This window comes from Petromyzon marinus, chromosome 6 (genome assembly GCF_048934315.1).
Source record: "Petromyzon marinus isolate PM22_M1 ecotype Great Lakes invasive population chromosome 6, UKy_Petmar_22M1.pri1.0, whole genome shotgun sequence".
Classification (NCBI taxonomy): domain Eukaryota; kingdom Metazoa; phylum Chordata; class Hyperoartia; order Petromyzontiformes; family Petromyzontidae; genus Petromyzon; species Petromyzon marinus.
Window position 1 is genome coordinate 5,159,365 of NC_133672.1, and position 26,331 is coordinate 5,185,695.

Here is a 26,331-nt window from a genome sequence, read left to right on the forward strand (position 1 = left end):
ATAAAATAGCCATTTTTCACTTCTTTATTTTGAAAGGTAACAATACGTATGTAATGTTCAACTTCTTTCGCACTATACATAGCGAACCATGCTAATCACAGGTGCATTATATTACACGAACTGTTTATTACACACGTGTTGCAATCTACGGCTGGTGTATCTAATACGCACGGCCGGTGATGAGTGGGTTGTGAGACCCTCCAGTAAATTCCAATGATTTCGATTTAAAGCTTTCGTGACTGCAAGGATTCATCTTCTTTGGTTCTTTCGGTAAAGTCACGTAGAATGAGAATAAAATAATAAATTGATAAAATAAAATAACACAATAATATTCTCACTACGTTTCGGCCACAACACAAGCGGCCTTCATCAGGTGAAGGGATGAGACAGTCTGGAGGACAGCGCTGGAGTGAAAAAGCCACGCTCAGATCGCGACCTTTAAGCTGTGTGAGAAGAAACAAAGCGCCTTGACAAAGAAATTAGCATAGAATTTAGTATTGAAATGGCTGAGTGATTAGCTTGTGACTGGTCACAGAAATGGCTATGTTAAAGTTAAAGCATACACATCCGCAGAGGCACCCCTTGACAAAGGAATTAGCATAGATTTTAGCATTGAAATAGCTAAGTTAAAGCATACACATCCGCAAGGGGTGCCTCTGCGGATGTGTATGCTTTAACTTTAACATAGCCATTTCTGTGACCAGTCACAAGCTAATCACTCAGCCATTTCAATGCTAAATTATATGCTAATTCCTTTGTCAAGGCGCTTTGTTTCTTCTCACACAGCTTAAAGGTCGCGATCTGAGCGTGGCTTTTTCACTCCAGCGCTGTCCTCCAGACAGTCTCGTCCCTTCACCTGATGAAGGCCGCTTGTGTTGTGGCCGAAACGTCGTGAGAATATTATTGTGTTATTTTATTTTATCAATGTATTATTTTATTCTCATTCTACGTGACTTTACCGAAAGAACCAAAGAAGATGAATTCTAATGATGTTGCAGAAGGGCTGCAACATTATAAAAAAAAACCTGCACCATCGTTTCAACTGCGATGCGAGGAGATCGAGTCGAATCGGCGACCTCTGAATTCACATGTCCACAGTGCTAACCGTTACACCACGGCAGCCCCCCCACCCACCTCCGTTCCGAAACGATGTGCATATTAAATGTATGGGCCGTGTGTTTTTGTAGTCAGCCGTGGAGCTGGCGAGCTCCCATCGCGGTGACGGGTAGAGAACGCGCATCCCTACCTCCCTCGCTGGTGTTGCAGCGGATCCACGCACTCCACGGGGACAGCCCCACCTCGTTAGCACAGGCCACGCGCAGGCTGTAGCCTGTCATGGCTGCCAGCCCGCTCAGTGTGAGGCCCTGCGAGGAGGAGGAGGAGGCTGCTATCTCCACCTCCGAGCTGGTGACATTCTTGTCGCCGACGGCATCATCGTCGGCGTCGGCGGCGGCCTCCTCGGCAAACTGCGTGCGGGAAAAGTGTGGGGCAATCATAAACCAGTAACAATAAAGCAGGTGGTGAATTTGTGAAACCGTGGTATTTTCATCATCAATGTTATGATCAATCCACTGCAAGCCTTCGCCATCTCTCACAATCCCGCAATGTAATATTACACCTAATAATTGCCCATAGGGTCACCCAAGGCCAAAGGTTCCTGGGAGCCCAGGGAAGGATACCACATGTCACCATTGACAGGCCTGTTGTGGGGCCCTCTTTTGTGGGAAAATGGCCCCGCCACCCCCTGCCGCTCCCTACCTGCACATGAGCTGATTTCATCATTCCATCTCCTTGGTGGTCGTATTTTTGGATGTCACTGTTCTATACTCTACAATTTGAGCCTGGACTCATTGCTTGGACAATGCCAATGCCCGTGTTTTTAAACCATACCTTATAATGCATTTTAAATTGTATCTCGGTGAAATGTTAAGTCTGCTTTTAAATCTTCTTTGGTTCTTTCGGTAAAGTCACATAGAATGAGAATAAAATAATAAAATAACACAATAAAATTCTCACGACGTTTCGGCCACAACGCAAGCGGCCGTCTTCAGGTGAAAGGTACAGAACTGTCGGGACGACAGAGCTTCAATGAACGATGTTAAGATTTGTAGCGACTTTTAAGCTGGTTGGGAGAAGTGAGGCGCCTTGACAAAGGGGTTTACATATCAAATAGCTGAGGGATTAGCTTGTGACTGGTCACAGGAATGGCTATGTTAAAGTCAAAACATACACATCCATAGAGGCAACTAGTAATTTAGCATTGAAATAGCTAAGGGATTAGCTTGTGCAAATAGCTGAGGGATTAGCTTGTGACTGGTCACGGAAATGGCTATGTTAAAGTCAAAACCTACACATCCAAAGAGGCAACTAGTAATTTAGCACTGAAATAGCTAAGGGATTAGCTTGTGCAAATAGCTGAGGGATTAGCTTGTGACTGGTCATGGAAATGGCTATGTTAAAGTCAAAACCTACACATCCTCAGAGGCAACTAGTAATTTAGCATTGAAATAGCTAAGGGATTAGCTTGTGACTGGTCACAGAAATAGATGTTAATTGTGTTATTTTATTCTCATTCTACGTGACTTTACCAAAAGAACCAAAGAAGATGAATCCTTGCAGTCACGAAAGCTTTAAATCTGCTTTTAAAGTTTATGCCGCTTCATGGTTTCATGTTTATGGATATTTCAAGTGTTTACCTGTACACGTATTGTGCAATACTTCAACCCTAGATGGTGTTGTTTTTGACCTTTGATCACTTGGGCACTGTAGTCTTCCAGTCTCAATGACCTCTTAACAGATTTGAAATAAAGTTTAGCGACTCACTCCTGACAAAGAAACGAGAACACATTCTGAAGAGGGCACAAACACACATGGAGAGCAGGTGTGGTTTTGCTTGTTTGTTCATGGGTTGAGCCTCTTGTTAAGCACAGGCCCAAAGGCCTAAAAATCCAGGCCGCCAGCAACAAACATAACTATAGTACGTTTAATATACAGTACGAGTTCATACGTTTTTGGAATTTTGAGCAAGGTTATAAGAACTAGGGGAGGGAGATGAGGCGAGGTAATTCCAACACCGAGCAGGGCGAGGGAAGAAGCAGCAAGGGAATGGTTTTGGCCTGTAGTGCTGTGGTCAAACGTACAGTGCGCAAGAGACGAGGGCAGCAGCCTTGGTAGGCCATCAACGTGGGCAGCGGAATCGACGAGTGAAGTTCGCGGATTGCTGCTGCTGCGTATGGGTTTTTGTGTTTTGACTCAAGTGCAATTATCTAAGTGCCCTGTGCTGTTTAACGGCGTCTGGAGGGCAACCTTGGGTTTATTTGGGGCATTTATTTATTTATTTACCCCTCGGCATGGGACAGAAATAGTCCTGTTCTCTAGGACAATTTAATTTGCATAATGCAAACAATAAATCAATTAATAAAAAAATTTGCAAGGACGTAAAAAACATATATATAAGCAAACGTTGGACAAGGTTAACTTGAGGTGATAATTCTAGAAAATCTAATTGTAGAGTATGTGAATGAAACTGACCCTGTATTTCTTAAGAAAATCAATTAGCAAACAATACATCTCCTTCATATATCTGTCTATCCACACCCAAAATAATTAGTGTTTATTACACAACCCATTGGCCCAACGTCCTTATGTAAGTGCATAATGTCAGCAACATTGAGTCAACAGTACAAGAATACTTGTCTCATCAGCAGCCAGGCATGCTGAAATCAAATGTTATAAGAAATGGAGTTCCTCTGCCACATACACACATTTGTCCTGTTGCTGTGGTAACTCCGTAATGCCAGAAGCATAGAATTACGTGGGATATATACACACCAATTTAAAAACGTCTGCTCTCACAAATCCTCATCACTTCTTATTTCATGTCCATTTTAAAACCTTGCGCGCCACGTCGGTTGAGTGGCCTAGTGTGGTCGGCATGGGTCCCTGGCGCAAATAATTAAATAGGGCCTCCTGGCCGCCTACCTCCACCATCGTAGCCCCCGGGTCCCTCCGGCCTGTGGACTCTGGTGCAGTTTCACCGCCTGCACACCAGAAGACTACGCCACCGAGTGGCTTTACCTGTACCTGAACACTACAGAGAGAGCCGAGCTGCGTGGTGCCACTGCACGAGTCGAATATCCACCGCCAAGTTGATAAACGATCCGTGAGCCCGTCCACCCACCCCGACTCACAGCGCATCCAACCCCTTCAGCGTCCTCGCGAAAAAACCGTCGAAGTTTGTTAACCCCCAATGGGCCAGCACCACCACTGGGTGGGATTATGGAAGGAATGGAATATCTTTTCCTCTGAACCAGAATGGGATCTCTTCGCGGGTAACCGGGGACGGCGCGGCTCTTACCTGGACGCGGCAGGAGTGGACGGGCGAGTGTCCGTCGAACCCCAGGCTCCAGCTCAGCTGCACGGAGTGCGCGGTCGTGGCCGAGACGCTCAGAGCCAGCGGGGGGTCGGGCAGCGCTGCTCACCGGGACACAATGCCAGACATTGCGGATGTAAAACTATCGTGTTGCGTGAGGGTTTTTTGTGTTCCGATGTTTGCATGCGTGGCTCTCCGATGGACGTGCTTGCTTTTCGGGTTGTGCCATGCATGGGAGTTTCTTGAATTTCGGTTAATGACGAAGCGTGCAGAGCGAAATTGTCGAACACCATGTCAGTTTGTGCAAATTGTATGACAATTATAATGTTACATTAGGTTAATGGAGTCATTGGAACTGTACAAATAAAACAAAACAATACAAACGAGATGGTACAAATTTGATTAAAAAAATATCGTTGAATCAAATCGCGGCTTTGGATTGCCACAATTCTTTAAACCTCCATAATGGATGCCCTCCCAGGTATCTTTCCTCTTGTGGTACGGGTTATCTATATTTGTAAAAAAAAAACAATTTAGATTATTGGGGTTATTTTCCAGGACTCCCCTCAAATGTGAATTTCCAACACTGAGAGCCAGCTTCTCACCTTTCACGTTGACCCTCGCCGGTCTGGAGACGCTGGTGCCTTTGCCGTTGGAAGCGTGGCAGGAGTACGTCGTTGTGCTGGTGATTCCTAGACGGGCAGAGGACAGGGGGCGGCAGGGCAGCGTTAATTTCATTCATGAAATCCGTGACGTCAACGACCTCCGATTAATTGCTGCTTTCAATTAGTCTCCAATGACTACCATACATAGCCAAGTGTGCTAATCGGAGATGCGCGGGGGCAGGACAACAAACTAAATCCAAAATGACTACGACTGCCGCCCACCGACGAGCCAAGCATGACTGACGACATGAAATCAACGCGGTCTGAGTGAAGATGCAGACTGAGATAGCATTACTCGTGACTGCAGCACACCGAGTTCATATAGACGTTGCATACATCCAAATCGCATTCACTCGGACTTCACTTGAGCTGGTACGGCCCATCGAACTAAGCAGCTCTTACTAAAACTAAACTTAACAAGCTTTTTATATTACCAAGTGAGGTGCACTGAGCTATACAGCTCGTTTTCAGATGCGACCTGGCCACAAAATGATAGCTCAACGAAGTGGCTTATCACGTGGACATTTATTGCAGCCAGATACTCTAAACTTGTTGATTCTAAATGTGGAGGCAAAAACCGGAGGACCCAGAGAAAAATCCACGCGACCACGGGGAGAGAGACGTCGCAAACTCCAAATACGACCTCCTGCGTACCAGGCGAGGTAGTTAACACAAGGGCCATCACAGTTCAAGACCATCGGCAGTGGCTGGCAGTTACGTGACGTTTCAGGGTGCGAGTGTGCAAACATAACGAGAGCGAAAACAAAAGTTGTTGACACGAATCCCACGCCAAACCGTTGCGCTGTAACCAGCAGAGGGATTCAAGGGGGGCGCGGGGTGGTGGTGGGGGGGGGACGCGCAGCAAGCGGAGGCTGCGGAAGCTCTCCGATGGAAAACATGACCGTCGTTTCGCATCCCGCGCAAGCCCAAATGCTTTGCGCCGCGGCGCGCTCGTTTGTGGGATGCTTGCCCGCCATTGGCCGTGTGCGCCTTCCTTACGTTGCCTTCCTGTCCACGCGACACACACTCAATTGGCCGGCGCTGCCTCCCGTCCGCACCAGGTACGGCCGCAAAAAAACCAGAGCCACATTTTAACATTGATCCAAAATAGTGAGCCAGAGGTTTTCCGAGGTTTTTTTTTATATCCTCACAGAGCATGGCCTCGCTTTCTAATTTATGTTTTCAGGGAGCCTTGGAGATGTGGGGGCAGGGTTCCCAGGGATAAGACTCTCCAGTGCCAAATGCGAAATCTGCAACCTTGTAAGCTACAAAGCAAGTCCAGGCTTTAATCAAAGTGCACAATTAGAGGATAAAACCGAGAGGTGCTTTTTTAAAATAATCTTTTTGCTTTCCACCCTCGTAATTATATTCTATGCGTGGTATCGGCGTCATATCGTCAGACATAGGAATGCACCACGCAGTCGACGATCACAAGCAGAACTACGTCTGAAGGTCATTTCGCTCGGCCTCCTTATCCACACGAAGGCACACCTTTGTATATGCCCTGTAAAGAACGTTCATTGCGCGTGTATCAAAACTAATTTTGTTTAATTGCCAGAGCTGAAATATACTCAAATTACCGTAAGTGAAATAAATGAATCTTACACGATGGTTTTTTTGTGCACTCATTGGTGCCCGGGCTGAGATCAACAACTCGCTGTACATGAGAACCCGGTTTAATAATAGCCAGCTGATGCCCGGCTTCGAACCCAAGAACTCAAGTGATGCTGTCTCAGACATGCCACGGTGGCGAGATGTTAACTCCTTCGCCTGGTATAAATTTCCACATAAGCCACTTCGTTGAGATATCATTTGTGGCCAGGTCACTTCTGAAAAAGACCTATAGAGCTCAGTGGGCCTGGTCAAATAAAATTAAATAGTTGTTTTTTTAGACACGGCGTTTCTTAACCCTTTCACCCAACAGTTAATCTCTTTTGAGCATCGCATTTTGTACAAAAAAAATTCAGAATACATCTCTGAAAAAAGCCGCCCTGTGACTTTGACGCATTCTATTTTCATAGCTATCTGCCACTGATCTCGGCTCTACATTTTTTTCATTTCCTCCGACCAACGACCCTCTATTGAGAGTCGGCGGAATTGTTTTTCAGTCTATTGGATAGCTACTTCGTTCAAGTGTTTTGGCACGTCCAGATATGAAAGTAATATACTGTACAGTGGTGCAGTACACGGACGCAGCAGCAACTGGTAGCGAAGGGGACACACTGCAACTGGTAGCTAAGAGGACACACTACAACTGGTAGCTAAGGGGACACACTACAACTGGTAGCTAAGAGGACACACTGCAACTGGTAGCTAAGGGGACACACTGCAACTGGTAGCTAAGAGGACACACTACAACTGGTAGCTAAGAGGACACACTGCAACTGGTAGCTAAGGGGACGCAGCAGCAACTGGTAGCTAAGAGGACACACTACAACTGGTAGCTAAGAGGACGCAGCAGCAACTGGTAGCTAAGAGGACACACTACAACTGGTAGCTAAGAGGACACACTACAACTGGTAGCTAAGAGGACACACTACAACTGGTAGCTAAGAGGACACACTACAACTGGTAGCTAAGAGGACACACTACAACTGGTAGCTAAGGGGACACACGGAAACTGGTAGATACGACGGTCATTAAAATGCTCCCATTCAGAAGTGAAATGCCCTGCGCGGTGAAAAGATTCTTGGTTCCCCCAGCTCCGTTACCCCTAACCCTGGGTGTGTGTTTCTTTCTCTCTCAAATCTTGTGGCTGAAAGCCCGTGCATGTAAATGTCCTGACCAGCAGCAGCAGCAGCGGCAGCACGCCGTTCCATCTTATTATGAAGGCACCACACAGCACATCCAGTTCCCATGAAAATCACAAACACCCCCCTTGTGCTCCGTACGCTCCAGTTATGATTCGGAATGTGGTGGTGGTTGTGGGGGGGTGGTACGTTGCAAATAATAATAACAATGCCACTGGACTACGTGATTAAAATGCCAGGGATGGAGAGCAGTGTGTGTGTGTGTGTGCATCGTTGAAACTCTGATACTGTAACTCCCTCAGGGACAGGCACATCAGAGGGTTGCTGACTATTACTGGAGAATATTCTTCGCAAGTTGTACCCGCGGGTTGGTTGGCACGATGTCCGACGTTTTTGCTCCTACGTGCTTTGGGAGCTTCTTGAAAACGCACGGAGAGCTATCAGAGGAGGGCTTTATTTATTTCAGCGTTCATCGCGGCCAAATGTGTACAGTTAGTTAATTATTGGCAATGTCGCTTGACATTCCTGCAACGTTAGCGCAAGTGCAGAGGTACAATACTTGCACAAGGTTCATTTACAAACAAGCTTACTGTTACAATACAGTTAGTAGCCAAGACCCAAGGCAGAAGATCCCTGGGTTTGATCTTCCAAGAAGCCCATGGTCCACCCTAAGGGGCCGTCCATAAATGACGTCACGCGATTTTTGACGATTTTTGACCCCCCCCCCCTCGTAACACGGCGTCACAAAAAGTCAGACCCCCCCCCCTCAAATATGACGTCACAAAGCTCTGCCCCCCCCCCCAAAAAAATATAAAATATGCTTCAAATCGCTTTAAACTATTGTCATTGTAGTGCGTATTTAACGTGGCGCTGCACTCTTGATGTTGTAGGAGAAAACATTTATTTAAAAAGCCTATTTAATTAAGTAGAACGTGTTGTCTATATTTATTTAAAGTTGCGCACTTTGACGTGACGTCACATGTCCCAAACCCCCCGCCCCCCGCCTCATCACACATCGTCACAAATGTCTGACCACCCCCCGCCCCCCCCCCCCCCCAGGTGCGTGACGTCATTTATGGACGGCCCCAGAGTCGGGGCGCGGAGGGAATTGAAAAAACTTGCGCCGCTGTTCCAACTGCGGCGTGATGAGAGATCAGAGTCCAACAGGCGACCTCTGGATTTCAAGTTCAGTGTGATGACCGCTTACACCACGGCGCAGTGGATTGCCGAGCAGTAAAGTAAGGAGCCGTCCATAATTGAGTACAATGCCAATAGTTTAAAGCGATTTGAAGCATGTTTTATTTTCAATATGGAAATGTTTTTTTTTTTTGGGGGGGGGGGTGGGCAGAGCTTTGTGACGTCATATTTGACGGGGGGGGGTCAAAATCGTCCAAAATCGCGTGACGTCATTTATGGATGGTCCCTAACACAGAAATGGAGAGATGTGTTTAGACCGAAGGAATCCGATGATCAAATGAAGCTCTTTCGCAAGAGTCGCTTTCACGGTGTTAAACACAAGGTGGGAGAACATTTTAGCTCATCATGCTGTGGGCATGCTTCACCGTGTTAGAACAATAATAACAATAAGGCGATCTAGATTTGAAGTTTTCGTGACTGCCAGGGATCCATACTATTTGGTTCTCTACCGAAAGAACCAAAGAGTAACAATAAGGCGTCCATACAAAATGTAAATTGCTTTAAAGTAGCGAATTAATTGATGCAGATTTTGATACGGGCATGCATTGTCACCGGATCTGAGTACGTGTGCAAAATGTAGAATTGATTGGACAACGGGAAGTGGACGAAATTTTGATTACAAGATTTGACCGCGACAAACAGAGGAATCAAGTTAAGTAAAACCGTTGAAAAAAATAACATTGCTCCCAGAGGCGCATTGGGTGGTGGATGCAAAATAAAAAAAATCGGCCAGAGGCAGGCGCTTATTCGTTCATCACCTTCTGTTACGTAATCATCTACAAGCCACCACAACGGCACGCAATGACCTTTGGCTAACTCGGATATAATGTCAGCAACACGATAACCTACTCTCGATTAAAGGCAACGCAAATCACCTGTGGGTCAGATGGAAATATTGTCCGTTCCCTATCACAAAAATCAAATCTGAGAGAGCCCGTTCGTTGCATTTTTTTTTAAGGAACCACTGATTTGGCAGCACGTGTCCGCCTGCAAGCAAAACAAACGTGACATATATAAAGCATCATCACGTGTTGAGACGTTGCCAGCAATGTCATCACACGTACACGATGTTCTCTGCGCCTTGTTTTTGTGAACGGTATACTGCATAAACAAAGAGCCCCCCCCCCCTGGGACTGTGACTCGCAGCTGTTGCGGTAAGACTTGTGAGGTTGTACAATTCGGTGATGAAAAGACGCCAGGAGTGATCCATTAAAGTCCGCTCCCACTAATGTTAGCAGAGAGCAGCCGTGTGCTTCCAAACACAAACTGTTGGGTTGTTTTGTTTGCGTTCAGGCAGCTCCAGTGCATTTGTCAACAACAACAACTCTAAACAACAACAACAAAAACACTCGGGAACAATTGCGGAGCAAAGGTTGCGTTACGGGACCTGATCCAAAATCCCATCCAGAATTTCTGTTAAAAGTAACGTTTACCGTCCGTCAGTTCAGTCTAATGCCTGAAGGGCAGAGGGGAATGGGGGGGGGGGGGCTTCCCCCTCCTCCCTGTCCTCCCATCGTGAGTCACAGCAACACACGCTCATTAGTCAATTGAGCCGCCGAAAGAATTCAAACGGTGAAATGTAAATAACAGTGGTGTGGTGTCGGTGTGGCTTCGAAGACAGCGCTGGCGCGTGTTCGCGACTCGAGGACTAACAAAAAAGAAACCACCCTCAAAAGTATTCGAACAAAACATTGCTAATGGAGGAAGCTTTGATTGATTTATTTTTGCTTAAAAAAAATGTTTTTTTAATAGCATCCGGTAGGCGTGAATCATTTTCCATCTGCAGTTCACCGGGGCGGCGATCTGAGCCATCGCTTGAAGCCGGTGCAAGCGGAGGGGGTGACTTAAATTGCGAGCGAAATGCCCTCACGGTGTGAGTCACCAGCCCAGCGCCTGCTTGCCGCCTCGACTGAGCTGACTAACAACAATCGCTTCAATCTTCAACCGCCAGGGCTGACGGAATCCTAAGATTTCGCGGGGAAATATTTTTGTAAAAAAAAAAAAGACACCCCCCCCACTCCCCCCGAGTGCTTTGGGGTGACGGAACATCGCATCGGCATGCGTTGCATAACAACGTCCAACTTTCAGTGTGCCGTGCATTTGGCGAGCCAAGAAGATTAAAGATGCCGTGACGGATGTAAATTCGTGTTAATTTCAGGCCGAACGTGGTGCTCGTTGTCCCCGTTTTCCGCGTGCGTGCCTTCCGTGTTTATGACTCACCGTCGTATTTCACGCTTCGACGCTGCAGCCCGACTTACTTATCCAGTTCCACCCACCCTTTCTGGACACACGAGCACGGGATTGCGGAAGAATCTGTCAATTCCAGATCGGCCTCTTCGGCCGTCCACATTTCCTTAAAGATGACTATCATCCTCGATCGCGAGCGATAGCCTATGACGATGATGTCACGTTGGTGGTGAACGTTTGCTGCGCTCCCCCGCTGTGTGCAGTCACTGTCGATTCCTCGTGCCTCTTGGCAGGCTACCTCGATGCCTTTGGTTTACGATGTCATGACCTCACACCGGCGGCGATGGAAGTCCTCAGAGGCGTGTTCCCTCCTAATTAATAACGTCATGGCCCACTTCAGCAATTTTTTTCTTGCTGTGCTTGTCCCACCTGATGACGGACGCCTGCGTTGCGCCCGAAACGTCGTGATTTGTTTTATTTTATTTCTAACTACCTGACTTTACCGAAAGAACCAAAGAGTAATGAGAATAGGTTTTCCCATTTTTTTTCTCTCTCATATCTTGGTACCAGCAAAGGAGGTCACATGATGTTCATGAATAATTTCACCGTAAATCTGCTGACGATTTTTGTTTTATTTTCATTTTGAGCTGTAACTTCAGCACCCACTTTAGAGAGCCGTCTGAACCTAGCCCTCCTTCCCCCTTCACTAACCCACACTGATCAGCGTGGTGAAGTATGGTCAAATAACCCCCATGACTGACACAACATATGGAAGCATATGTAGAGCAGTGGATTGACCAACTGCTGAATATTAAGTTTTTAATCAAATAAATTCAGTACGGTAAGAGGAAACTCTTAAGACTGTGTGGCTTTGCAGAGTTGTGCTGCTGCATAACACTCCGATGTGTTTTCGGGTTGTGCCGCGTGCAGTTCAGGACGATGTCCGGCGTTTCGCTGCACGTGCTGGGGAGCTTCTTCAGGGACCTGATTTGAGCGACCGCATGGCATCGAGGGCTGTGGCTGGCGTTTCCGGTTCTCGACAGCGAGTGGCTCTCTGACGTACGCAATGCTGGCAAACGTCGTGGTTCTTTGGCTCTGATTGTGGAAACTCATCCACGCAATGATTCGCCCCCCCCCCCACTCAGCAGCAGACGCGACCAGCAGTGCTGTAGAATCATACATCGAGGGAGAACGTGAGAGGCCGCTCCACGCAGCACGTAGAGCGAAACTTGGGCTGTCATGCCGAACAGCATGCGGCACAATCAGAGATGGGCACTGTCAGGGCCCTTACACCAACAAATGTCCCCTTCGGCACCACCCAAGTTCACTCTTCCCGTAGCGGTGAATCACGATAATGAATGTTGCCCCACACACACAACTGCTATATTGCCCCTTCCTCCTCCCACCTGACAGCTGGAGGCGAGGCATGGGTACGACTTGAAAACACATCGGAGAACACTGAGTGGGAACCATTGTTTTCATTTTTTTTAAAGCCACCCCACCGCCAAGCTCTCTCAAGAACACAGGCCCACTGACTGCCGATGTCTTCGACCCAATCTTTGCATGACTAACCCTCAGCTGAAACAGTCAGGAGCTGCATATTTTTGCCAGAAGTGAGTTTCCTGTTTACCGCCACGTTACTGCGCGCATTTTGTCACCCATGCTGAGAGTTGGGCTCACACAGTCAATAAAAGCAGCTGTGTGTTGGGGAGAGACGGGGGAGGGGGTACGGGGGGGGGAGGCATGGGTATGGGTGGGTGGGGGGATCAGAGGAAGTTCTAGACAGAGCCGCTCTTGAAGGTAATTTGCCTATTCCTTCGTGGAAGAGGTGGGTATACTCACACTTATGTTTATATTGACCAGACTAAGACCATTGCCTCTCTACGATGAGACCTCCCCCCCGTGTAATGTATGGGCGGCTGAAACCTGGAATCAAACTCAGGATCTCGGGAGTGCTCCGAGCCGGTTAACTCCAGAGGGGCACCAGAAGGCATTCGCAGCGGCATCCAAGGAATGAATTGACGGGGGGGGGGCGGAGGGGTGCACGGAGAATTCCACTCGTGGCATGACATTTCTCTCATTTGAAACTCATCTGTGTTGAGGACGAAGGCAAAAAACCCAACAACAAAGGAATGCTTCTCTTCATGTGACCTGCTTTGCAAAAGGCCAGCGATTCCGATGACATTCCCGTGCGCCGAAAAGGGGGCAGTCAGCGTGATGCACTCCCCTGGGGAGCTGACGGCAGCTGCCCGCCATCATCGCCGGGCGCACGCCGAGGTCACGGCCACGTTCTCGGCTCCGTCGCCGCGGTGGCTCGGAGATGTTGACTACCTCGCCTGGTGTGCAAGCAGTCGTGGGTTCAATCCCGACCCTGACTCCTGGAAATTTGGAGTTCACGGTGTCTCTCTTCCCCGTATTCGCGTGGATCTTTTTCTTCCAGTTTCTCCAGTTTTTCCATCCACATTTAGAAACGTGCGTTTATGTGTATATTTGACTGTTATAAGTTTCCACATGATAAGCCACTTCGTAGAGCTATCATTTGTGGTTAGGTCGCTTCTGAAAAAGAGCTTAAGAGCTCAGTGGGCATTACCTGATAAAATAAGATAAATAACCGTTTTAGAAAGCGCTCTTAAAAAAGGTTCCCCGCAATCAGGGCCCGAATAAAGTTTGAGAGGGGCCTAGAGAAGGCCCTCTTTGTAAACCCAATTCTCTCCGTTGGCTGTATCACCACCACCCCATGCCCGAAGCCAAACGCTCCATCGTTATTCACCTTGGTCATTTCACTTACAGTCTTTTTTAAATGCGACGCACGAATTGTACGACCAAACGATGTCAAAATGACCAAAAAGAACAATCTTAATTTCTGCACGTTACCCGTAGTAATATGCACATGGAGCGATGCTGTGGTTTTATTGATTCGGAATATAATGTTGGAAAAAATAAAATAAAATATATAGAGGACTCCAGACTCCCCCCTGCCACCGCCACACCGGTTCTCCGCCTTTCACTGACCAGGATGCAGCCACCTCTTCCCTCAATATAACACGTTGCGTTGGCCTATTCGACACAAATGCACATCATCATCATCGTCATAATCACCAACCGCGTTCGTTCCACACTGCCGCGTAAAGGCAGCAAGGCAGCCGCCAAACTCTCACGACCCTCCCATGCAAGGATCCACACCCGCCGTCCGTAACGGTAATTATAATCGCGATAAACATTTCGCGGCTCGCGCTGCGTCTTGCGTTCGAGGCCTTAATCGTGCGTGGGTACAGAACGGCCGCCACGCGTCCTCGGCAATGATCGCGGCGGGCGCTCAGCCCCACGCTGGCGATGGCGACGCGACTCCGCAGGGCGCAGCGAAGCAGGCGAGAGTGCCGTTGAGTTGGTCATGTTGTTTTTTTGGGTCCCTTTTAGGTTTTGCTGAGGGTTGTTTTCCTCTCTCTCTCTACACCCACCCCCCACCCCCCCCCCCTACAAAAGAGCGGTCACTCCGTTTGCCCTCGTGAGAAATTTCTCGCGGCGAGAAGAATCGGGGGGGGGGGAGGGTGAGGGTGGGGGGGCGCACTTGATGCGCTGCGGAGTTTTCATTGTTTTCATGTTTTTCGTTTAAGCCTGCGGCTTTGAAATTAGTCGGCACAGTACTCTGGTCAAATCGGATCAATGTATTATGTGTGAACGCAAAGCCAGGGCGCGTGCGCATGTGACCCAGGGTGCGGGCAACCCCCAGCACCATCGTGTCTCCCGAAAGCAGGACACCCCTACAAGCTACGCTCAGCATGGCACGTCTCCCAACCCCGCCAGTGGACCGCAGAGGCTCTCCTCGCCTCCTCACCTGCCTTTGTGTTCATTATCGGAGTGGTTGGGCAATTTTGACGGATGACCGGCAGAGAAATCAATTGCGTAGATAATCTTCTTTGGTTCTTTCGGTAAAGTCATGTAGAATGAGAATAAACTAATAAATTAATAAAATAAAATAACACAATAAAATTCTCACGACGTTTTGGCCACAACACAAGTGGCCTTCATAGATAATCTCATAGCCCGGCTCCATTCTGTACCCTTAGACATTCTTCAACCGCCACAAAGGTCCACGCGAGTTGACAGGCACTCACGAGGAAGTTAAGCAAAAAAAGTTTGCAAATCCATTGACTACGCCAATGAAACTGCTTTCACAAAAAAAACCGATTTCCTCAAACGTACCCCCCGCATTCACCGTTACCCGCGGCATCACACTCGGACAATGTACAAAGGTTGACGTTTCAGGAAACGGACCTCATTCAGAAGCGAGAGAGGAAGGGCAGAGAGATTGACTGACTGATAGTTGGGGATTGCACTTTGCACTGAGGGGCCCTGCAAAGACTTTTTAACATTACTTGACAAATTGTCTTTTTTTTATTGACAAATTAAGAAGGGGGGGGGGGGGTGGTCCCGTTAGCATTAACGAAGTACCGAATGTCCCTTTCTAATAAGTCAAGAAGGTACGCATACAACGATTTGAATTGTTCGTTATATGAACAATAAGTGACTGTAGAAATAAATCATTGGATAGGCATCGATGTCGTTTTGGTAGCAGAGAAGTGTGGTAGTAGTTACATTGGAGAAACCAAACGCCATGTCTCGGACCGCATTCGTGAACACAAAGCAGACCTTAAACACGGTAGGACCAACACCTCGGCCGTGGCAGATCATTGTTATAATTCAGTAGGCTCACATGCCATTGACTTTTCCAAGACAGAGGTTCTTTGTAAGCCATCTGGCTACCATGAGAGATTCGTTCATGAGGCTATCCACATATACAAGCACAGAGACAATTTCAACCGAGAAGATGGATTCTGGCTTAGCAATCATTGGAAAGATTTGATAAACCATTTCAGGTCTTAATTGATGGTTCACGCTTACAGTGGCTTTCAGACAGCATACATTAATTTTTCGTCTCCCCCGTCCTCTTTTCATAACATAGATGGACTAGTCCTTCTAAATAAACTGCCAAATCGCTGCGCACGGCGCTGACGTTTTTTTAATAAATAAACAAACCTTTTAAATAAATAAATTGATGCGGACCGACACACCTGATGACGACCGTTTGTGTTATGGTCGAAACGTCGTGAGAATTTTTATTGTTTTATATATATTTTATTATTTTATTGTTTCCCTTCAACGTGACTTTACCGAAAGAGCTAAGAATATGAATTACTGCAGTCACGAAAGCTTTAAATCAAAATGCAACAGGCATGTTTAGCAGACACGTTAAAACGTGACATCCTGCTGTTATTATAGCTGGCATTGAGCAACTAGTTCCTATCATACTGCACTGGATAGAATTCACCATGAAGCAGTCAAGGTGAGTGATGGTAAATCACTTACTGATTCACTCCAGTCAATCGCTTCTGTCGCTACGACCATGTTTAGCCGTTCTAAAGAGCTTCACTCAATGATTCCTCCTCCCATGTTGAGTCTAACAGACTGAGCGTGTCGTTTCATTCTCGCTGAGTGCAACCACAGCACTATAGGCCACAACAGCAACCTCGCCCACTCATTGGCCACAATTCAGGCCACAACAACACCCTCGCCCACTCATTGGCCACAATGCAGGCCACAACAACACTCTCGCCCACTCACTGACCACACTCCAGCCCACAACAACACACTCGCCCACTCACTGACCACACTCCAGGCCACAACAACATCCTCGCCCACTCACTGACCACACTTCAGCCCACAACAACACCCTCACCCACTCACTGATCACCCTACAGGCCACAACAACACCCTCGTCTACTCACTCACCACCCTACTGGCCACAACAACACGCTCGCCCACTCACTGATCACACTCCAGCCCACAACTACACCCTCGCCCACTCACTGATCACACTACAGGCCACAACAACACCCTCGCCCACTCACTGACCACCCTACAGGCCACAACAACACCCTTGCCCACTCACTGACTACACTTCAGGCCACAACAACACTCTCGCCCACTCACTCACCACACTTCAGGCCACAACAACACCCTCGCCCACTCACTGACCACCCTACAGGCCACAACAACACGCTCACCCACTCACTCACCACCCTACAGGCCACAACAACACCCTCGCCCACTCACTCACCACACTCCAAGCCACAACAACACACTCGCCCACTCACTCACCACACTCCAGCCCACAACAACACTCTCGCCCACTCACTCACCACACTCCAGCCCACAACAACACTCTCGCCCACTCACTCACCACCCTACAGCCCACAACAACACCCTCGCCCACTCACTGACCACACTCCAGCCCACAACAACACGCTCACCCACTCACTCACCACACTCCAGCCCACAACAACACTCTCGCCCACTCACTGACCACACTCCAGGCCACAACAACACCCTCACCCACTCACTGACCACACTCCAGCCCACAACAACACCCTCGCCCACTCACTCACCACACTCCAGCCCACAACAACACTCTCGCCCACTCACTGACCACACTCCAGGCCACAAGAACACTCTCGCCCACTCATTGACCACACTCCAGCCCACAACAACACGCTCGCCCACTCACTCACCACCCTACAGCCCACAACAACACCCTCGCCCACTCACTCACCACACTCCAGGCCACAACAACACCCTCGCCCACTCACTGACCACCCTACAGGCCACAACAACACGCTCACCCACTCACTCACCACACTCCAGCCCACAACAACACCCTCGCCCACTCACTCACCACCCTACAGGCCACAACAACACCCTCGCCCACTCACTCACCACACTCCAGCCCACAACAACACTCTCGCCCACTCACTGACCACACTCCAGGCCACAAGAACACCCTCACCCACTCACTGACCACACTCCAGCCCACAACAACACGCTCACCCATTCACTCACCACCCTACAGCCCACAACAACACTCTCGCCCACTCACTGACCACACTCCAGCCCACAACAACACGCTCACCCATTCACTCACCACCCTACAGGCCACAACAACACACTCACGCACTCACTGACCACACTCCAGCCCACAACAACACCCTCGCCCACTCACTGGCCGCGCTGCAGGCCACAACACCACACTCGCGTACTCACTGGCCACACTGCAGGTCACAACTTATTCTCGTACGGCCTCTTCCCCTCGGGCTGCTCTACTCTGGAATTCCCTCCCAGCGTATCTTTCCCAAAGTTCTCATAACCCTATTCGATTCAAGACACCCACTAGCTCATGCCTGCTACACCTTAAATAGTGCTGATTGTTGCCGTCCACTTGGTCCTGTGCTGGCTGCTATCGATTTTAAAAGAAAATATGCCCGTGGCAGCTTTTTTACCTCCGATCAGCTGTGAACGAACCTGTTCTCCTGCAAACGATGACAACCTTCACAGTTGGCAGGCTACGCACCTTACGTGTGCGGAGGCGTTAGGGTTTTTGTTAAAAAAAAAAACCCCTACGAGCGTTTACATTTTCACTCCACTCCGCTTTCAACCTGGCCAAAAAGTGAGACTGGCGCGGTGGATTTGCGTACTGCGCTACGAACCCAGCAATCCGAGTTACATTCCGGACTATGGCCAACAACAGTGGCGAGTGACATCCGAATTAATTCTGGGCAATCCCACGCTGACCAGCATGGACAAACAACCCGCGCGGACGACACGGAGCACGGCAAGGCCTTCCAGCCGGGGACTGATTGGAAATTAGTCAAATAAAACGAATGTTTATCGGCGATGGGAAAGGGGCGGGAAGAAAGCTGGCGAGGATCATCTGACGCCTCGTGGTCACTTCACCACCCACTTCTCCCGTGGCTCAGCTGTCCGCACCGCGCTCGCCACACGGGCCCAACCGCCCCACCCGTGCTGCCGCTAATTCAACTCACAGCTGCCACCAGATGCCAGTTGAGGAAGAAGGTACACTGTGTGGTCAGCGTGGGATGGCTATGCATGTGTGTATGTTAAAATGATATCGCACCGTACGTAGCCAACCGTGCTAATCGGAGGTGCGGGGGAAGAACAGCACACTAAGCACAAATCTTGATTTAAATGTGCATAGCTCCAGTGTTTTTTTTATATATATCAGATGGCTGCAAGGGCAAAAAGCTATGCCTGCTGTGGGAATGTTCTTGAGCAGACACCTCAGATGTTAATGAGGGGAAAAAAAACTAATTTTACGCGGCTCATTTTACGTGAAAAATATAATGCTTGAGGGAATGTGCCATGAAGCAGCTTAGTTTGACACACAGACGATCTGGTTTTGAATCCTTCCCGCAGGCTTAGTGTCTCTTCACCGAGCGATGGCATTTCTACTTAATTAACAAATATTAGTGAGAGTGCAAAGGGCACCACGAGCAGAACACATGACTGGCATCGTGCCCTCTGATGGCACCAATCTGACTTTAAAAATAAGGTAATTTATTTCACAAACAATTGCAAATCCCTCTCCCCCGCCCCACCCAAAAACATACGGTATTTTAGCCTCCCCACTCGCACAATTTAACCCGGTGGTGCCTTGCGGCTGGGGGAACCTCACCGGCGTTGACGAGCAGCACAGCGGGCGATGCCGCGTGGCCCACGTCGAGGCGGTCGTTGCCGTCGCGGTACCAGGCGATGACCACGGGCTCCGGGGGCCCCACGGCCACGCACGTCAGGTTGAAGGGCTCGCCGGACAGCACGCTCGTCTCCCGCGGCTCCTGCGTGAAGCTGGGCAGGCCTGGCGGGGAATAGCAACGTCGTCGTCGTCATTATCGTTGTCGTCGTGATAGCAACGTCATTGTCGTCATCGTCATCATCGTCATCGTGGTAGCAACGTCGTCATCATCATCATCATCATCGTGATAGCAACGTCGTCGTCGTGATCATTTCATATTCCTAGTGAGCACCCGCCCCCCACCACGCCTCCGACCCACCAACGAAGCAGTACAGCTTGAGACACCAGAGCAAAGGGGTATTCGAGATACTTACTCAGTAAGGAAGCGATTGCAGACCAAATACGATGTGCAACAACCGTATGACGTAGGCAACACGCACAACAAGCGGGAGAACGAAATCGAGTCGTTTCTGTGTTTTATACACTTCATTTCAGCTATCTGAAAGTGCGTTTATTTTCACCTCAGGTTAATGAATTGTGGGTACACTTATGATATTTCTGGGCAAGCCGTTCCACGATTTTTCGTGCCAAAATACCAAAGACTCACTCACTTTTTCAAAAGAAGACCTTCGCTTTACAGTGACCTTTCGAGAAAATGAAAATCACACAGTCTATTTGAGAAGATGTACTGAATAGAGGCACCCACACCACTCTGCTACTCGGAAAGAGGTGAGACAAAGTGCTCCCAAGTATGGTCAAACAATAACCCACATTGTCACGGCAATGGCGTAAAGAGGCTTTCATTCAGCAGTGGATAGATAGTGGCTGGTGACGATGATGACAGTGATTCGTCTCAGTGGAAACAAAACGTCTGAATTTCCAGAGCATAGCAAGAGACAGGAGCGTTAAACTGTGTTGAGGTTCACGGTTTTTAATGGATCTCGGTATATTAAATATGTCTCTGCGGAGCGTCCATGCTGAGTTTGAAATTGAACGTCCGTATGGGGGGCGGGGACGCTGACTTAATTTGCGAGGCCCTCGGTACGCGCCGTCTTTCAGAGTCAATTCGTCACCCCCCGCCCCTCCCGCCCCCCCGCCCCGAGCCAGTGGCCAGGGGGTTTATATCGCAAAGTGCCAGGAAGCGCTCTCATTGCAACGACGAGGCCCACCCCCCGCTGGAATAGCGGTGAGTGCCCAGCAGCTGAGTAAACGCGGTCGTTCACGGTGACTTCAGAGAGGAGCTCGTGGGTCGCGCTGATAAGACCCCACTGAGCTACGTAGCTCTTTTTAGGAAGCGACCTGGCCATCACAAATGATTGCCAAATACTCCAAATGCGCGACGTTGACTCTAAATGTGGAGGGAAAAACAGGAGGACCCGGAGAAAAATTCACGCGACCATGGGGAGAGGAGAGGTAGTGAACGTCTCGCCATCACGGGTGGCGAGACTATAGGAGGGAATCCCACGGTTTTAAGCAGCGCGAGGGAATTGGCCGAGAGTCGGTCGCTCGATTGGCCTCGCGAGCGAGCGAGCGAGCGAGCAGCACTGGGCCGCGAGCGTGGAGCGGCGCGTGGCTCGTACCTTCCACCATGAGCCAGCCCTCGTCGGAAAGCTCCTCCTCCCCCGACTCCCCGGCCACGCACTGGTAGCGACCAACCAGGGCCCTCTGCACTGACGTGATCCTGCAACCAAGGGTGAGAACACGCCACACCGCGTCACGTGACAGCAGACCGTATTCCTTGTTATTGTTTGTCTGTTTGTTGTAACTTTTGACCCGACTCCTTACTGGACATCTCTGAAAAGGAGATTCATAGCTCATCGAATTTCTCCAGGACAATATAAATATTCTGATACCAGATCCCGCGGCACATCACACTGAGAATCACGCCAAAACGCACCGCGGCACCCAAAAGCACGTCAGAGATTAGATGGCCCATCGTATTGGGGCACCTACACCCTTACCACAGCTGGCTCAGTTAATAGGCATTTACCCGCCACTTGGGGCCTGCATGGCTATACGGAGTTTGTGTGGCTCACCGAGTCTACATTCCCAACTTATCTTCGAACGAGATCGGGCGCATTAAGGGTCATTTGGTCATGAGCCTTAACTTAACGAACTCCCCTTGTGCCAGGACACTCGAACGCAAGACGCAATGTTGGTCTATTTGTAAACAAGCTGAACCCAGATTAAAAAGAGGGGCCATGGCCCTAATTTGCATGAATAAATATTAAAGCGCTAAAAGAGGCTTTTATGAATCGTGCGAGCGAGAGCAATAGGGAGAGTGGTGAGGAGAGTGATGAAAAGTTATTTTATTTTGCTTAGATAAGCGACTCCAGGCCACGCAGATGCAAGCGTAGTTCGTATTTATCTTTGTCTCATTATCATCCCGCCAATCTTTATGCAAACATTAAAACGCTTCGCAGAACTGAAAACCACCGCTACCACTCCACTCACGCCGCAAATGGTCGTATGCTTGTGGAAATTAATTCTCCGCAAAAAGAAACATAACATTTCCTCCAATACGTTACTATGTATAGCCTTTCCATGGAACGGTTCAAGAAGATGAAAAAAATCTTGTGCGAGAAGCCAGCCGCTTCCAAGAAATGCGTAAATTCCACAGAGCCTGCATTTTGGAAATCCTGCCACTTTCATCACACGCTCCCGAGTGGGCGCCTTCGGCCCTGCCGCCTGTTTTCGTCGCCTCGTACCCCTTTTTCCACTGGCACATCTGAGCCAAGCCAGCTCGGGTCCCTCCCGTTACAGGTGGTTTTCCACCGGCTACTTGCCGTGCCAAATGGGAAGCAAAACTCTGCTAAGCTGCCTCACAATTTATGTATGCATTTTGAACTGCTTTCGCACCATAGATAACCAACCGCGTTAACCGGAGGTGCGGGGGAAAGACAAGAAAACACGAGACATCTAAACGTGGCTCGGGACCGAGCAGGGCCAGGTATGAGACGAACGGCGCGTTCATTGCGTGCGTCGTCAGTCAGCACACTGCGAGTGTCACTGCATCATCTACACGTGCCTCTCTTCATTTGTTTGCGTGTGACCTAAGTGGCGCGGTTTGGCTTCTGAAGTGGAAAAGTAACCTCGCGCGTCCTGAGCTGTGCTGGGTTGGCTTGGTTAAACTAGTGGCTTGCAACCTCTTTTGGCTCCTGTACCCCTTGTTGAATTTTGTTTTGCCCGACCCAACATGGTTCTGAAAAATAAATGTACGAATAATGAACATCAATATTTTAACCAATTGTAAAAATGTTTAGGTATCATAACAAGCGAGGGACTTGAAGAGAATAAATAAAGAGTCAACGGACGCTCTGCGTGCATGACACAATTTGTTCATGCTCACTGGTTACTCTTGGAAACCACATTGTTGACGATAAATGAGTTTAGAAAGCTCTTTCATATCGTTCTAGATTACCATATGGATTTCAATGTTATCGTAGTTATTTTATTTTGGCAGATTCATACATGATTATTCACCAGTGACTCTCACGTATGTTACAATTTCACACATGCATAAATCACCTCACGTACCCCCTGGGACATTGCCACGTACCCCCCAGGGGGGCCCACGTACCCCCCCCCCAGGTTGAGAACCACTGGGGGGGTTTGACAGTGGAAATCAGGTCGAAGAAACGCACGAGGTGTTGCCGGGCGTCTGTTTGGGGGTCACTGTGACCCAACCGTGGGAACGTGCCCTTGCTGCCACGGTTGCATGCTGCGCCCGGCCAAGCATCGGGCTTTCTCCGTGCCTGCACGGTCCGAGGCCGCGCACGTGGGAATGAGCGCGCGGCCAATCACGTGGGAGCAGTGAGTGGGTCTTATAAACAAACCGCGTAGGGGTGCATTGCACTCGCGTGTAAGGAATACGTTGAGGGGCCTCTGACGATATACAATTATAATACGCGTGGACGCACAATGCCGTGGCGTCTCAAGAAGCCGTAGAGAAAACTGTGGACGTGTTTTGTAGAGCGAGGCGGTCTGGCATAGGCAGAGGAGAAGGGGGATGGTGTTGAGCTTTAACTTGAACAGGGGCAGGGAGTTTGACAGCACGGATGGTAGGGGAAAGGGCACTTTCAGACAAGTGGGGCAACAAAGGAGAATGAGCGACCTCCCACCGAGTGCAAATTTACTGGCTGCTTAACCGAGCCTCTCTGGGGTGTGCTAAGAACAGATCCTACGATCCAGATTCCAGACCGTCAGTGGAAATAATTCCTGATATCCACACAGTTATCCACAGATAAATATGGATCATTGAATGAACTCGCTGCCAATTCTGGATGACGAACTGAGGAGGCCTTCATCCAGCAGTGGACTGACCATGGCTGGCGGTGATGATGTTATTGCAAGTTACCCTTTCCTAGCCAGCCCTGTCATCTCGGTCACGTGGTTAGTATCAGGCGGACTTTCTTTGGCTGCTCTATCCCCCCCCAACCACTGCTCCGTGCTCCGAATGATCGCACGGGGTGGAGAAACAACTCCCAGGCGACACGAGGAGCTGCTCTCGTTACGAGCGCGGCTTAGAAAAGACGCAGCAGCGGGCATGGATCTGCAACTCAAGCGCGGTGGCGACAATAACCACATTCTGTCCCGCCGAGGATTATTCGCTGGCAACTGTAGAGCAAGGTTATTCAAGTGCAGAATGGGAAAAGAAAAAAAAAAGCATTCTCTCCGTCCGAAAACACGAAAACACGTGCTGTGTCCAGCCAGGTTTTTTCTTTCTTCTACTCATTATTTTGCTTGCTGCTACGATCATCCGTGGCGATTACCGAATGAGTGCAAACTGCCCATGTGTTTTTGATATCAGAGACTCGTAACGACTGACGATGTAGCGCATAGCTGCTGGCGATGCAGCACAGTAAGCAAGGGCGGTTTACTGCATTGGGTCACCCCTTCCCAGCTTTGGGAGTGATTCAATAGAGTTGTCACAATTCGAGTCAAAAAACAGTTGTATTTTTCGATTTAAAGCTTTCGTGACTGCAATGATTCATCTTCTTTGGTTCTTTCGGTAAAGTCACGTAGAATGAGAATAAAATAAGAAATTGATAAAATAAAATAACACAATAATATTCTCACAAGAGAATATTATATTATTCTCACAAGAGAATATTACTGTGTTATTTTATTTTATCAATTTATTATTTTATTCTCATTCTACGTGACTTTACCGAAAGAACCAAAGAAGATGAATCAGTTGTTGTGTTCGTTGTTGCTCACCTCGTTGTTCCTCACCTCGTTTTTGCTCAACTGATTTTTCCTCACCTCGTTTGGCTCACCTGGTTTTTGCTCACCTCGTTATAGCTCACCTCGTTTTGCTCACCTCGTTTTTTGATAACCTCGTTTTTGCTCACCTCGTTTTTGCTCACCTCGTTTTTGCTCACCTCGTTTTTGCTCACCTCGCTTTTGCTCACCTCGTCTGCAAGGTTCCTCATTTGTTCTGCCTTGCCCGCCACTGTCTTGCTTGCTCCCTTAGCCTAAATGTCATGTGAGGACATCATTTGCACTTATATCGTATACTCCGGATTGCAACGCGCTTAAAAAAAGCAGCGCGTTGCCTCCAAGCTTTTTGCTTGGAAACACAGGGAAAGAAGCACGTCTTCATCGAGAGAATACGGTGACATGCAAAAAGTGTCGCCCTCTTGCTAACCCACCGCTGCATGAGTGATTCACCATGTCTGTGCAAGTCGCGAGGCTTGTTTGACCATACTTCAGCGTGCCGGTACGTTGCGGGTTGGTGAAGGAGTGAAGCATAGACGTGGAAGCAATGAAGCCCTATGACAACCTGTTGGCACGTGGCGGTCACCCATCCGAGCACTATCCAGGCTGAAACCTGGTTAGCGGGACGAGATCTGACGAGATTGGGCGCATTCTGGGTGATTTGGGCATAGGCAGTGCCGGGTTAAGCTAGTGCGGGGCCTGTAGCGTATGTTATAAAGGGGGCCCTATGTTAAAAATTAAAAACACGTTAATATTTAAAAATATATTTTACTTGCATAGTAAAGTTATTGTATTATTTCATTTTCTATACAGCCATATAATACGACAAATCCCTAACCTTAAAACCCAGTCGTTCATAAAAGTTCAAGGCAGTATAGTACTATAGTAATAGAGCAAGTGCAGAATCACTGAAGCGGAATTGATAGCTTGAAGGCATTTAGCGCGGGGCCCTTGAAAGTGCGGGGCCCGTAGCATATGCCACTTTTGCTACTAGGATAATCCGACACTGCGCATAGGCACGTGATAGTGAATATAATTTGCATAATCATCAAAATTACATATGTGCAGAAAACGTTGGAATTCATTGCGTGTATCGTGAGTGTAAGAATATGTTATTCGGTGCATAATAATTGTTTTGACAGTGAATGCAGTATTTGAACCGCATCGGGATTATCAGCATAGTTACGGGCTTAGTGGTGCTCAGGTCAGAGGGAGCCAACTATGCACGTCTAACCCTTCGACTCAGCCAATGCCCGCGCTGAGCGTAAAGAAATTGCGCAATCGCTCAAAGGGCCCGTTGTTCTTGAAAAAAAATAAACATGCAGTTCATCAATTATCAGCTCGAAATCGAATACT

At 48.6% G+C, this 26,331-nt stretch overlaps 1 protein-coding gene across 1 annotated transcript in view; it reads right to left on the minus strand.

Annotated features, from left to right (window-relative positions):
* Window positions 1-26,331, minus strand: part of LOC116939774 (tyrosine-protein kinase receptor UFO-like) — an 81,475-nt gene that overhangs the window by 38,183 nt on the left and 16,961 nt on the right. The window contains exons 3-7 of the mRNA XM_032948566.2: window positions 21,336-21,436; window positions 19,699-19,878; window positions 4,978-5,064; window positions 4,358-4,473; window positions 1,247-1,466 (exon numbers count right to left, since the gene is read on the minus strand). Coding sequence (XP_032804457.2) covers window positions 1,247-1,466; window positions 4,358-4,473; window positions 4,978-5,064; window positions 19,699-19,878; window positions 21,336-21,436 — 704 coding nt within the window. The remainder of the gene's footprint in view (window positions 1-1,246; window positions 1,467-4,357; window positions 4,474-4,977; window positions 5,065-19,698; window positions 19,879-21,335; window positions 21,437-26,331) is intronic.